Source organism: Micropterus dolomieu, linkage group LG20, assembly GCF_021292245.1.
Source record: "Micropterus dolomieu isolate WLL.071019.BEF.003 ecotype Adirondacks linkage group LG20, ASM2129224v1, whole genome shotgun sequence".
Classification (NCBI taxonomy): Eukaryota; Metazoa; Chordata; class Actinopteri; order Centrarchiformes; family Centrarchidae; genus Micropterus; species Micropterus dolomieu.
The window spans coordinates 3,946,489-3,962,395 of record NC_060169.1 but is presented as its reverse complement, the minus strand read 5'-3'; the positions used below and the strand labels follow the sequence as shown (position 1 = coordinate 3,962,395).

The 15,907-nt window shown below is 38.7% G+C and overlaps 1 protein-coding gene across 2 annotated transcripts in view; it reads left to right on the top strand.

Annotated features, from left to right (window-relative positions):
* Positions 1 to 3,489: 3,489 nt before the first annotated feature.
* serinc4 (serine incorporator 4) overlaps positions 3,490 to 15,907 on the top strand; it is a 28,414-nt gene continuing 15,996 nt past the window's right edge. Inside the window, exon 1 of one of the 2 annotated variants that reach the window (XM_046032338.1) lies at positions 3,490 to 3,567. In XM_046032338.1, the coding sequence (XP_045888294.1) occupies positions 3,541 to 3,567 (27 nt within the window). In that variant the 5' untranslated portion in view covers positions 3,490 to 3,540. Of the gene's footprint in view, positions 3,568 to 8,751; positions 9,192 to 15,907 lie in introns of those variants that run through there. The other variant, XM_046032337.1, reaches the window with a different exon arrangement.

The window sequence follows — 15,907 nt, the reverse complement described above, 5'->3', positions numbered from 1 at the left end:
AGACTGTCCAGAACTCAGCTGCCAGGCTTTTAACCAGAACAAAGAAATATGACCACATTACTCCTATTTTAGCTTCATTACACTGGCTCCCAGTATGTTTTAGAATTGACTTTAAAATTCTATTGATCACTTTTAAAGCTCTTCATGGCCTCTCGCCTTGTTATATTTCTGACCTTTTAGTCCCATACGCACCAGCACGTACCTTGAGATCCTCGGGCAGAGGTCTGTTGTCTGTTCCAGAGTCTCGACTGAAAACTAAAGGGGACAGAGCGTTTGCTGTCAGGGCCCCGAGGCTCTGGAACAGCCTGCCCGAGGAAATCAGGTCGGCTGAGTCAGTGAACTCTTTTAAGTCCCTTCTTAAAACATACTTTTATAGGAGAGCTTTTCCCGATCTTATTTGACTTTATTTTATCCCTTTTATTTTTTTGTATTTTACTAATTTTATATTAAATTTTCATGCTCTTATCTTTTTTTTGTATTATTCTTTACACTTGTTAAAGCACTTTGTAACTTGTTTTTGAAAAGTGCTCTACAAATAAGGATTATTATTATTATTATTATTATATAAAAATTTTCCCTCTCACCCTCCTTGCGGGGTGGAATGTGTCATCCTCAAGCACGGGTCCTCTACCAGATCTTAGCTGTTCTTAGGACAGCACTCTTCTGGACAGAAACCTCTGATGTTTCACCTGGAATCTGCTGTAGCCACTCTCCCAGTTTGGGGGTCACGGCCCCCAGTGCTCCGATTATCACCGGCACCACTGTTGCTCTTACTTTCCACATCTTTTCTAGCTCCTCTTTCAGCCCTTGGTATTTCTCAAGCTTCTCGTGTTCCTTCTTCTTGATGTTGCTGTCGCTTGGGATCGCCACATCTATCACTGCAGGCTTCTTCTGCTGTTTGTCGATCAACACGATGTCTGGTTGGTTTGCCATCACCAGTTTGTCAGTCTGGATCTTGAAGTCCCGCAGGATCTTAGCTCGGTCATTCTCAACTACCTTAGGAGGCGTCTTCCATTTTGACCTTGGGACTTCCAGCCCATACTCATGCCAGATGTTCCTGTACACTATGCCAGCTACCTGGTTATGGCGTTCCATGTACGCACTTCCTGTCAGCATCTTACACCCTGCTGTTATGTGCTGTACTGTCTCAGGGGCATCCTGCCTGGTGTGATAGACCCCCGCCTCTATTGATCTTGTACTGAGTGCCTGTTCTTGTGCCGCCATGATTAGTGCTTCTGTGCTGTCCTTTAGTCCAGCCTTTTCCAGCCACTGGTAGGATTTCTTGACATCAGCCACTTCTTCTATTTGTCTGTGGTACATACTTGTCTCTCCATGAAGAGATATATAGGGTCGCGGGGGGCTGGAGCCAATCCCAGCTGACATCGGGTGAACCTTTTATGATAGCAAAAAAAGAAACGTCTCTGGCCAAGATACCCAAATTTTTCATGCCATGAATTCACGTATTGGTTGTGATTGTGCAAGATGTATAACAGGATGTGGTGTGACAGCAACACTGAAAAAACTAAAATCTAAGTACGATTAATTATCTTAATTGAAGGCAAAATATATTTGTTTTTTGGCCGGCAAGATATTTCTTCTTACGAGACGGCTTTTATGTTAGAGAATTTCACTTGTTTCAAGTTTTTTTGTACTTAAGTAGCAAGTGAAATGTTCTTGTTCTGTTGGCAGATAATTATTACTTAATTATTTTAAGTAATATTTCCCTTTTTTCCTTGTTTCTGAGAGCTCAGTTTTTGTAGTGAAAACAACAAACTGACAAACTCAGGTGTGTCTCCTGCCTCATTGCTGAATGTCCACGTTCTCATGCTTATGTGATGTATAAGTATGTGTAATTCAAGCTTTTCATCCTTACACTAGTTGATGAAAACTATAGTGTACCACAGTTAAGGTCTTCAAAATGTAGGCCAACATGGACAGATACATCAGATCTACACTGTACATTCAGCCGTGAGACTGTACTTGTAGAAGCTTACAGTATGGTTGATCTACAGTGTTTACCTTCATTGTATCAAAATGCAATGAGAGATGCCAACGTCTCTGGAGATGCACAAACTGATAAAATAGTCTACATAAATTAATTAGATTAACATTATCATGAAATGACAATGGATCTCTATGGCTGGATTGCTTTTGCACTCTGCATGTATGCTTTCATCTCCAACGTAAAGAGCACGCAGCGGTCAAGAGTCCCAGAAACTAACCAGTACTCCAATACTGGAATAATACTAAACTGACTCCAGGTTTTTTGTGTGTCAAGTAGTCGTTTGGTTAATTAAATGCAACATTTTTATTTATGAATCTACACCATGTGAGCACATTATAAACTGAAATAATAAAGATCTTAAAGGTAGATTCTGACACAGAGCCCCTACACAAGACACTGACACAAGATTAGGCTTGTAGTGGTGCAAACTCCCTGACAAATTGGAAATTAATATAACACAAACCAATTTACACACAGTGAAATTGGGGCTCTGTCTCTGGGGCTTTGATTGGTAATTGAGCCTTGTGTATCTTTGACAATAAAAAAAAAAGTTAGGTGAATTTCAGTACTCTTCAGTAAGTTTATTTTCATGCCATACTAAAATTAATGTAAACTACTACTTGATGTAATATGCACAAAATCTGAAGAATCCAAATACACACTTATTGCCTACTTTAAAAAAAACAAGAAGTTGGATAAGTGTTTTTTCAGAAGTACAGGAATATTTCTCATACGTTTCCTTGCAACTACTTTACTTTATCAGCAACTTTACGCAACATACTTTTGGGAAAATCCACCAAATACTCCCAATTCATTGAGGACAGCGGGACATGATGTATTTCCAGGAGTTGAAAGTGCATTTTGTGAGTTAGAATTACATTAGAATTACAATTATTAAACTATAAACCTACAATAATCTTTGTTCTGAACTACAAAATATTGTTCATTTATTGTCAGTCGAGAGAATTACTTACTTTCTTTTTTCACCTGAAGTCAAGGCCTTAATTTCTGATTTGATCCCATGTTAATCAGCAAGTTTAAGACACATATTGTGTATATGTCTGATTAATCAGATTGATCTACTGTCTTGTTATTGTCTGAGAGATGATGAGAAAAAAGTGGACTTTTAACTAACTCAATGTGCTCCTCCTTGATCTATTCCTGTCTCTTATAAGAGGTTTACTTGTACTTCAGTACAAATAGCCCTTCAACCACTGAAACAGATTTCCTGTGTCTGCAGACTTTCTAGCTCTTTCTTGTGCTTGAGCTTTATCTATCCACCTACCAATAATCAGATTATAGGAAAGAGAAACCTGCTCACGGCTTCAACCCTGAGCAGGACTGAAAACCACTTCAGTGCTCTCTGGTTTACCTGGTTCATTCTTCAAGAGATGTATATGGTCAGGAATAGATGGAGGAATGGCACCGGGGCCGGAGAGACGTCGCTGTCATCACACCAACCCCTTCATCCTGCTGTATGACTGACGACTGTCTGACTTTTCGGAGCTCTCGTAGCCTCAGGACTCAGGGACGAGATGTCAGGACGCTGCTTCCGGGCTCAGGTGAGACATTTGTTTCATGGTGAGATGATCAAAGCATTAAAGATATCTCTTAGGGTGGAAAAGAATAAGAAAAAGAAGAAAAAATAAGCAAGGGGTAACAAGGGCAATCACACAAAAATGTTTGGACGAACATGTGAAAGAGTTTTTCTTAAACCAGGGTAACACTTACTTCTTGGACAATTATAATAATAATAATAATAATTAAGTGCAGACAAGGTCATAAAATATATAAACACATAAAAGACAACAGAGCTACTCAGACATTCATTCAGCAATATTGCACAAGCCTTAGTAACTTAAGTAAAGTGACAGTGTACACAGCATTTGTGAGTTATTTTTGGCAGCATTTAATGCACTGGTTACTGTGGAATAGAAACTGTTTTTTAGTCTGTTTGTTCTTGTTTTGAGAGTCCTGTATCGTTTGCCTGATGGCAGCAGAAGACACCGTCATTATGGGGTTTTTGGGTGGGTAACTGCCCCGGAATCGCAGAGAAGCGTGGACACAATGCCACAATTCACACTCTTGTACATATAAAATGGTGGGCTTATGTATATCCTACTGAGAAGCCATCAATCCAATAGAGTAATCAATTAAGGAAACATGGAGTGTTTATGTTGCTTGGGGAGTTGACCTTACACAACAATATAAACTTCAGAAAGATTAGATGCAGCTCTATGAATGTTTGAAGTCACAGTCCCTCTTTCAGCTGATCTGTGTCCTTCCAATTCATTACTATCAGTCTTTTATCTGTCATGCATCCAGTTGTTCTTTCTGGACTATTTTACTAGTCTGGCATCACTGGAATTCCTCAGAATATGAGCAGGTTGTGCACTCAGTCATGCCACAGTTATGAATGGGTACATTGTGTTTCTATGGAAAGGACAATTCTTACTACTTGTAATTACGTGTGAGTCATTTACATACCCAGTTTTTTATTTACCTGCCTTAAAAACATGTTTAAAAAACAATCCTGTTCAAAAACACCTCAAAAAGAGTCCTAAACGAATAATGAATGGATAATCTTTCTTGTCCTTTCTTGTAAACAAGCATGGATTTCAGCCAACCATAATTGCGCAAGCCTGTTGAAACCATAGATTGAGCGCTTTCACTCAAGCGGCGATTTGCATCCGCTTATTTGCTTTTGTTTGTTCTCTTTGGCACTTCCTCCTCTCCCACAAGGCAGCAGCAATTATCTGAGAGTGAAAGGGGCCCCCAGGAATGCCGGGCCGCTCAGAGCAACACATGTTTATCACAGCGATTTAGTGGTTTACACCCGCTCAACCTGGAGGGAATAATCCAAAGTGAGATTAAGGATATTATGTGAAATAATGGTTGTTTTTAAACTTGTGGGGACTTTCTTAATCCCTACATTTCTGGTTTGTCAACTTCATGGTGGTGCTAGATGAAAAGTCAGGTGATAACCAAGGTCAGTAGGACGCATCCTCATGTGTCCATCAATCTCTGCAATCTCTGGCAATAAATCCAGTAGTTGTTGAGATGTGTCAGTTTGGGCCACAGCAGTGGACCGACAGACTGACACTGCCATCCCATGAGCTGCTAGCATGACTAAGAATTCTTCCCTTGACAGAAGTTAAATAGCACACACGTGAAAGAAAGTTTGGTTGTGACAGCTGATTAAATGAATATGAAATAATATGTGACAGTGTGTTTCTAGCTGTTGTTGTTTGTTGTTGTTGTTGTGGATGGTAGGGGAAGTGGTTCCTCTGCACACGCCTTGTACTCCTAGCTGCTTCTCTGCCGTCATCAGCTCCTCAGACTGATAATCCTACAACTGTTGATTTGCTTGAAGGTTCAGAGAGTCTCCATTCACTGGGTTTGTAAGTCCAAGCCTCTTAGCTGAGTCTGCACCAAGCTGACATTTCCTCTTATTTAACCACTTGTTAGTTACTCAGTTCCTAGAAAGTGAACCTGGACAGACTGTGGCTCTTCTCAAGAATTACAGCACAAGTTTTGGCACAGACTTCTTTTTTTTTTACGTGCATGTAAAGGTCTAAAAACATCTTATCCTACTAAAGAAGTTACGCTGCAGACGAGCATGACAGCAGCCAAATGTGACAAAGTTAATTACACCTGTACTGAAAACACTTCACTGGCTGCCAGTACAGTATAGCATTGATTTCATAGTATTACGGTTTGTTTCCTAGGCCGTAAATCAGAATCAGATATTCTTTATTGGTCCCTGAGGGGAACAGTTGCTCACTTTGCACACAAAGGCATTACAGGAATATAAATAATAATAGAAAGTTTATAAGTAGTATATAAAAGTATATATAAAAATATAAATAGGAATGTGAAAACATGTACAATATTTTACAGTATATGACACAAGTGTTATGAATATATAGTAGTAATAATAATGTGTACTGATAAGGTTGAAGTGGAATGGATTAAAAATGTTTTGCTGTAATGCACACGAATGGACCTGTGTATGTTAGTGTTTTACAAATACAATTGACTCCTCCATCCTTTCTGTCATCACTTGTTTGCACGTTGCTTCTTGCTCTTTGAGGTTAATTCTACACTGCTTTTCTCTTCTCTGAATGTGTCGTCATTTTGAGTAGTTTCTTTACAGAAACCCTACCCTACCAAACCAAATAATACAAATACAACATGCCATACATAATAAGATTAATTTTTTAGACACATGTAAATGTTAATAAAGTCAGCCTGTAGATTAGAAAGCCCCACAGTATTAGTATTAGTATAAGTAGTATAAGTATTCATAATAAAATTTTACTGACGTTTTAAGAAATGTTTCCATTGCAGAAATTCAGTATGTGATATATTATGCTATGTAATACTTAACACATATTTGTGTTTTTCATGTATTTTAATAATAATAATAATAATATTTTATAAAATTGTATCTAAAATTTTGAAATTCTTCTGTATGTGTCAGATGTAGGTAGTATGTATTGATGAATCACAATTTGCTTTAAAAGAAACATGCGTTAGCCATTTCTTTTCTCATCAACAAATTATTTTAGCCCAAGTGGCTAATGTGAAATATAGTTTGGAGTTTTATAAGTTTTAAAGCATTGACTATTTGGACGGGTTTAATAAAATTAAACTGAGTTGACATGAGGCCTTTTGCCATGCGCCATAAACTACATACACAATTATAAAGAAATATTAATTTGAGAGCTCAATTTAGAGAACTGTTTAATATCTGATTTTAAAAAAAGAAGCCCTTGTTGCTTCTGATTGGAAATCGGTTGGTGCATTCGGTTAAAGGTTGTGGACCTGTTGTTCACTGAAGTGAGCAGTGGTGGAGGAAGTATTCAGATCCTTTATCCTTAAGTAAAACAACTAATACCCCAAATAACAATTTTTTGTAAAAATTTTCTGCATTTAAAATGTCTCTTAAGTATATGAGTGTAATCAAAATCATTAGGTTTTTATTCCTCATGCTCATTTTGAACTATTTAGTGTCAGACCGCAACTAATGATTATCTTCACTCAGGATAATCTGCTGATTAATTTCTCCATTAATCAATTGACTTTGTATAGATTGTAAAAATTCAGAAAATAGTGTAAAATGCTGTCACAATTAACCAGAGCCGAAGTGACACCATCAAAATGCTTTTTTTGTTCAACCAACACTCCATATCTCAACCTCAAGTAGAAAGTGGCATGAAGTGGCACTTGAGTAAAAGTACTCCCACCACTGGAAGCGAGTAATCTAAATTCAACAGGTGTGTTGCTAGGTGAGATGCAGTGCAGTGTTTGATTGGACAGCCTCTGGCTCAGTGCCGCCCGTCTGTGGCGTCTCAGAGAGTGTAACAGCTATTAATGTCCTGTCTGGGCTGGTGAAGGTCATCCTGACTGAGAGGAGGGCTGAACAACGACAGGATTAACCTGGCGCTCCGCCCTGCACACTAACCCAAATCTAATCTGACTCTCTCCTCATGCACTCAGCGCTTTTTAACAGCTACCAGACACATAGCTTCATTTCACTGCTGCTGTGCCGCACAGAAAACAACCTCAGTGTTCCTACTGCCTGTCAACAAATGGTGCTGACAACAACTGAAAAACGTCTAAGCAACAACAGTTAATCAATTAAGGTGTCACCAAATCAAACAAAATGATGAATCTTGGGGATCATCACAACAATTATGGACATATAGAAACTGCAATATTTATGTTTATTTCCATCCATCGTCAACCACTTATCCTGCGTACACCCCCGCAATCGGGCAAAGGGCGGGGTACACCCTGAACACACAACCAGTCACGCTCACACCTAAGGACAATTTAGGGTCATTAGGGTTATACATAGCGTTATTTTTGTATAAAAGCCTATATCATCTGTTTGGAATATTGACATTGACACTTGACAAGAGTTTCAAAATGTATTGCTTTGCACAGAAAATGTTCAAAACAAACATTTCTGAGCAGCAGGTATGTTTGCAGAAATAAGTCATATTAATGATAAATTACATTATTAGTTCCCAATGTTTTCAACTAATCCCTAAAATAGTGGACCTCTAAATTTGATGGGAAAAAGTGAATGTTACTAACATACCTTTTATGATAATAGGAAATTAGAAATGCAAATAATTTGAAAACTAAAATATTAGTTGCAACTAAATTTGTATGCTGTGTCTGATGCCTTTTCTGCCTTCCATTAGTGCCCCATAAAATCCGTTGGCCTGTTTAGTATTAAGCTGTAAGCACATCTACTAATGCACCCTGTCTTTGTTGATACCATCACACACAGCCCTGCGTCCAGTCAGTCCCACTTCAGTGTTTCTGGGTCGTACAGCAGTCGTGATAATTTGTTAGGATTATGGACCTGGCCTCTTTTTGTGAGTGGCACACTGACTCAGACTTGGACAAGGGCTAAGGGTGGGGGGTTTGTAGGTGGGAGGCTTTTAGGTGTCAGGCATCAGCATCTAGAAATCACACACGGGGTAATTTTTTAATTTTGTAAATCTGGATTAAACGCAAGTATTGCCCGATCCCATTGTACTGGTGGGTGCGGTGCTGGGGGAAGGGAAGGGAGGGACAGATGGGATTGACACATGGTCCCTGTCCTCCTCTTCCTCCTCCTTCTCACTCCCTCCTCCCCTCACACACTCTTTGCTTAATCTGAGCGGGTAGGACGGGGGGAGGATGAGGGAGGGCACCGGGCATTCGCTACCACCTCTCCCTCTTTTCTGGCAGCACCCAACACAGCCGCAGAGCCAAGCACGCAGGATATGGGCAAAAAAACAACTTATTCCCCTGTGAGGCTGGACTGAGAGCAAGTGAACCGGCGCTCATGCTGAGGCTCTCGGCTGCAGGGAGCCCAGTCAGACTAGATTTACTGCTAATCCAGCATAAGGAGCACGTAGGGACAACCTGCTGGACTTTGTGGTTTTACTTTTTATTTTCATTTTCTAACAGGCCTGTTAGAGGGAGTTATGTTCTGGCCTCTCTGAGGATGTGAGGATGCCATCTTTGCAGGCACGCTGAGAAAACCTGTTTGTGCTGGAACTTCATGGCCAAATGTAGAGTTGTGGTGGCCGACGAAAAGCAGTTTAGAGGCACAATGTCGGCCACTCAGGGGATGAACCACAGCGGTGTCTACAACTACTTCCTCAACATGGTGGCCTATCAGGTGAGAGCTGATGAGCAGCAGCACAGGAGGCAGTGACTGCAGCTGGAGTTTGAAGCGCTTGTGTTTTGTTCATTGTCAGATTAGTTACTGATTGTAAGACAAAAGCTAATTTGTATTTATCAACAACAATACTGGTTGAGGGAATTAATTGTTTCAAAAGCTACAGAAATATTGCGAGGCTTTTCTTTTCAAAATATTTACTTAGTGGTGGAAGAAGTATTCAGATATGTTCTTGAAATAAAAGTAGTAATACTGGTGTAGAAATTCTCCACATCCATGCAATAGTATTATCAGAAAAATACACCTAAATTACTTTTTATACAAAAAAAAGTGTAATATTATTACATTTTACATTACTGGATTATTATCACTTATGCGTAAACATGTAAGCATCTGTCAAATGGGTTGACACATTATTTTAATGTTGTACGTGTGTCGAAAGTGAATCTATTTTTAAAAATGCTTTTGGAAAGTTGAATCTATAATAAGGCATCATATTTTGTAAGTGAAATATGAATCTGCAAAGTAACTATAATGAAAACAATAACTATATTAATTATATAATATATTCATAATAACAAATGCAGTGGAGTAGAAGTTTAGAGATACAGCAATACTTGGGAAGGACCCAGGTACTAAAAGCAGCTCAAAAATGTACTTCAGCACATGTACTTAGTTATGATGTTCCACTCCTGTGTTGACCACATAAATTTTGTCTCTAGGCATGTTGATTTTCATGTTTGAACTTTCACTGGTGGGTTTGTCAAAACACCAGGAACATCTGCACAATCTAATTCAGCTATAAATCCTGCCTTTCTGAGGTTTACAATGTTCTTTTTGTTGAAGGTTTGTCAGAGAGATGTTCTTGGGGGCCTTAGTTTCGGGTGTTGCTCCACTGGAAACTTTTTTCTCTTAAATTTCTCTAAAAAGTCTATATTTTGGGCTGCGGAGTGATTAAAGCAGTATTTAGTCAAATGCAATTCGTTAAGAGTGAAGTATAGTCAGTATGGATATGTACATGGAGCATCTGTAAAGCTACAAAGGGACATGAAAATATAATTTGGGATTTCAGGATGTGAATCAAAAGCATTCAGCTCTGAGTAAGAAAATATAACACTGTAGAAAATGTATTGCTGCACAGTGTTTTACCTCTTAGTTTCAGTCTTAGTTTCACCACCTCTCAGAAATTGTGATTTGTGAGTGATTTGAAAGAGTTGTTTGTCCAAGTTTTGTTAAAGGGTTGCTAGTATTTAAGTAACTGTGATAGTGATGAAAACACTCGTATAACTTGTAGTATGGCAAAAAGAACAAAACCAACAATCTGTTAGTCCGTCTCTACTTTTTAACTTCCCTACCATTTATGGCACAAAAAAATTCTTGGTAATTTCCTAAACCAGCTGGCCACTGCAGGTTTTAGCAAACATTACTCAAACAGGAGGGAATAAATTTGTTGGGGACTATTTTCAGCAGTGGATGAATCCACATGTGGCGATCTAGTGAATATTTGGGGCAGCAGGACGGTGTATGTGGGAGTCAAAATAAACTACAGTGTGTGTTCATGGTGATGAAGGAATGTGTGCAACAGTGTGACTCACGGATGTGTTTCTAAAAGTTTCTGGTCAATAATGGAGCTCTGTGGCTCAGAGGAAGAAGATACTCACAATATTTGTTAGCTGTGGTGTGGATGGAAATGTCAGTCTATCAGTGGTCCATCTGCCCCTTTGGTCCAGACTGAAATATTTCAACAACTGTTGGATGAATTGCCATGAAATTTTATTCAGACATTCATGATCTCCAGAAGATGAACCCTACTAACTTTGGTGATCCCCTGACTTTCCTCTAGCGTCACCATGAGGTTCACATGTTTGGTTTTGAGTGAAATATCTCAACAACTATTCTGCGGAATGTCATGAAATTTGGTTCAGACGTTCAAACTCACCTCAGGATGAATTGTAATAACTCTGGTGATGCAGTGAATGGTTATCTAGTACCATCATCAGGTCAAAAATGCTTGGTTTGTAACCAAAAACCTGCAAAATGAATTCATTCCGTCAACTTCAGCTAGACTTTTGCTTAACGGTAATTTTCAAATTTTCATAGCATGCTAACATGCTACACTAAGATGCTGACCATGGTAAACATTACAGCTGTTTAACATCAGAATATTAAAAATGCTAACATCGTGAGCATGTTAGCATGCTGATGTAAGCATGTTAGCATACTGATGTAAGCATCTAGCTTAAGCAACACTGTGCCCTTACAGGAATCAATTCCTTGTATTGGATTTATTGGCAATAAAAAAAATGCAGAATATCAGCAGCCTGATCCTTTAAATCAAATGTATGTAACTACTGAAAGACGGACTTGTATTTGTGCCACTGTTACACTATGTTTTAAATGTCTTGGACAAAACTTTCATTAGTTTTATCACAAAAGTAAAACAAAAAATAAACAACCAATACCTGTCTGTGAAACATATTTATTGTTTCCTGCATGTGATCCCATTCTTCTAGCACTGTTTCAGGTCACCTAATGATGATGTCTTCAGGGATGTGAATCATGGGAAATGGAGGGAAATCCCATGTGACCTTATCCTATGACGTACCACTTGTGGCCACAGTGGCCGCTGTTCTGCAAATTTACAACTGTTCTGTAACCACGTAGTTAAAGTACAAAACGAAAACAGAAAAACTAATTATTAAACAGAATTTACATTTATTTAAAAATATATATTATGTAAATCCCATAAATAATACACCTTTAACTTACTGAAAATGTCCTTTAAGATAAAATAATGTGCGTTTATTACTTACAATGGAATTCCTGTTTCAACCCAAATTAATTTACTGTCTCATAAATCAGTAACTAAAAAATTGCACACAAAGTCACTGCTGTATATGATGAAAGGTAAATGTAGATCACTGGTGCATTAAGTATGTGATTCATGCAGGATTAGCTCTCAGATTAGCTTCTTGGATACCTGGAAATATGCAGGAGATCCTATAAGCATCTACAAACAAACAACTTGTCTTGGTCCGAGTTTCTGGAACTTATATACAGTATCATTCCTGATTTGAAAAGGCAGTCTTGTGCATTTTTATGAACTTGTACAATGCTGTCTCACCTCCTAAAGAAAAAAAAAGAAGGATGCTATGCTCATTAAGTGTTCCCATACGGTTCAGACCCAAAACACTGCTGTTTGGCCTGAATATTCTGTATTTTCCACTGTATTATTTGGACTCAACAACTATTTTTTTAATCAGTGTGAATATTCTGTGTTTATACCAGATTTGAGCCCCCTTGCGTACTGCAGCAACTTAACTCAGTGACTATTAATCCTGTATTTTAAACCATAAACTAGGCCAGAGGACAGACATGTAGGCGGTCATACAACACCTAGCTGTCTCTACAAAAAGATGGCTTAATAAAGTTACACCTTTTCTAAAAATGCAGTTTTGTACTTTTTCCCTTTTTCAAACCAGTTTGTTCAGTCTGCAGAAAATAATTTTTTTTTTTAACAAAATAGACATTCACATCATTGACCTCCTACATCTACAGTACACATTCACCGATATAAATGGGAGATAAGAAAAAAAGAAGATTAAAAACAAGATTAAGGATGGCATCTTTAAACTCAAAGGTTGAATAATCAATGATTTGTCTTAGGTTGGAAGCATACAAATTAAGCACCAACTGATCTACATAGTGCCTCCAACAAAATCTCATGTATTTAATCTTTTTTTTAAGTCACCCACATGGTGAGTGATATTGGCAGCAGCCTTTTCGCTTAGAAAGTAGGTCATTTTCTGATTTGCTGGGTGAATTGGTAGTTGTGATGATATCTGCAGTCACAATAGAAACTTCCAAAGAAATTGGCTTCTCTTTCCTGTTACAAACAAAATAGTCAGAGTGCAGATAATAACTGATCAAACTATTTTTGTGCAGCAGTTTTATTAACAAAGTTACAAAGTGCTTGACAGAAAAACCCTAAGCAACTAACAGCAAAGGCAACAAGGAGCAAACAAAATCTAAAACGACATATTTATTTAGTCATAAGTAAATATAAAGATAGTCAAAAACAGACGAAAGGTCACAGCGTCACCAAACACGCAAGTGTTCTCCTCTTGACAGCGTGAATCTAAAGTTTTTGAGAAGCGGGGTGAGGACCAATTTCTAACAAAAATGACTTGAGGAAGATGCTGAAGCATCTAATGCATTGCAGCAGTGTGAGCAGTCAATTGCAAAATGTTTGCAAATCATCCCTTCAATCAAGTTTCATCTGTTAGAGGGTCAAATAATTTTTGAACTACTGTGCATGATTGAAGCCCTATTTTTATTCAGTCTCCTTCAATGGGACGATGTTGGATAATCTTCTCTGTATTATCCATCAGATTATGACTTGCACGTGACATATCTGGTTTTACTGCGTTAGCATTGACTGCATGAATTCATAAATCATACAGTGCAGTATGGAGACAATAGTTCTCAGGCTACACATTTGTCCAAGAAGGATTTTTGTCCATTTGTCCTCTCCCGCTCTCATACATAAGGTTGTGGCCCTGATAATGCAGACAGACCTCGAGACTGTAATCTGCAGAGTTTGCAGAAGCATCAGACAGATGTGAGTGCAGGTTTTGCCTCCTTAGATTTAGTTCAGGATCAGCGGTGATGGGCTTACGTCCAGCCGTCCACAGCCCTGATTTATCAGAATCAGAACCAGCCAGATGCCGCAGATGACATTAGATTATCTGCTACCAAATGCCATGCTGCCAAACACTCTGACATTGTAAGTTGTCTGATACACTGACATCCAAAAGTCTTCAGGCAGCTTGAGTTTGAATTCCTTGACTCAATTTAGTTTTATTTATTTAAATAGGCTAGTGCCAATTCATAACAGAGGTTATTTCGTTGCACTTTTCATATAGAGCAGGTGTAGACCGTACTCTTTGTAATATTATTTACAGAGACCTAACAATTCCCACCATGAGCAAGCACCTGGCAACAGTGGCTGGACCAAAACGTCGCTTTCAACAGGTAGAAACTTCTAGCAGAACCTAGACTCAGGGTGGGTTTGCCATCTGCACCAAAACATTGGGTTGAGAGAGAGAGATGGGGCTAGTGCTCCAGCCTAGAAGTAACAAATGTGTGGACTAGCTTCTGCATAATTTTGAGACAGGATGTGCCAGATTTTGGCAATGTTACGTGGTAGAAGAAAGGCGGTCCTTGAAGTTTGTTTTATGTGGGAGGGCAAATCTTGATCAAGGATAACTCCAAGATTCTTCACGGTGGTGCTGGAAGCCAGGACAAGGCCATGAGTGACTATAGCTTTCGATAATGCGTCTCAGAGGTGTTTGAGGCCAGCACAGTACAAACAAGTACAATAACCAGTTTTGTCTGAGCTGAACATCAGAAAATTGCAGGGCATCTAGGTTGTTTATAGTCCTTGATTGATAAATACAGTATCATCTTTAGTTTCTTAATAATATTGCCTGAAAAGCACAAGGTGTATAGAATCACACAGAACCTTATGGACCTCTGTGACTAACTTTGGCGTTAACATCTACAAACTGAGATCGATCTGATAGACAGGATTTGAACCATCTTAGAGAGGTTCCTTTAATGCCAATTAAATGTTCCAGTCTCTGTAATAGGATGTGATGGTCAATGGTGTATATTAGAAAGAAGCTCATGAAGTTTTTACTATGGGGGCTATTGGAAAACATGGCTCAATAGAGCCCTGTCAGGCCACAGTGCTGAAAACTAACCTGGGGTTGTTCTTTTTTTTCCTCCATTAATGATGAGTAACAGGCTACTGTGGCATTACGGAGAGCCGTCCTATATTTTTTAAGACTATCTTGCGCTATCTTTCAGAATGCATTTTTATTCAGACAAGGACTTTATCACTTTCACTGAAGTCATTTTAGAGAGGGAGCGTGGGTTAAAATCAAGGGGAAGAGAAGGGAAGGGATTTCTTTGCAGCCAGTAGATAGGGACAGCAGGAACAATTAGAACGAACAAAAAAAATCTTCCAGTGGACAGATGGGCATGTCAGTATTGCATTAAAGCTGGGGTAGGCAACGTTGGAGAAACTAGTAAGAGACAGATAGATTTTGAAAGTAGACAGTTTTACCTGATGTAGGACAGAAACACTGAATCTAAATAAACCTTACCACAAAATAAAATTACGTATACTGGAGCTCTCTCTTCTTCTGCCTATGGAAGTATCCAAACAAAAAAACTCCCTTTAGACACTCCCTCAAAACACAGATACAGTATATGCACAATGAGTGCATGGGCAGAGTGAGCACAGGTAAACAGGCAGATCACTGCGGATCCCTGTTTATTTCTTAAGGTTGAGACAAATTCAGATAATTTCTTGTTTATTGCTCATTTAGATCATCATTAGTTGTTACATTGGCAACAACTATTCTTCCTGGAGTCTAGTCAATACTAAATAGTGATGTTTTACAGAAGGTAACAATGATTTAAACAGGCATTGCATACGAATGAATGAGTGGAGAAACAGGACAGGTAACGGGAGTGCTCACTGAATGGTTTTAGTGAGTATGACAGTGATGTGAATCATATGCTGAACTCTGTGGGGTCAACATTTAGATAGTGTTCTCCACCACCATCATAAAAACAACACTAAATGAAGGAATATCTATCTGGAAGAATGCCGTTAATCCTTCCTATAGAGTCCAGAGACTGAAGCT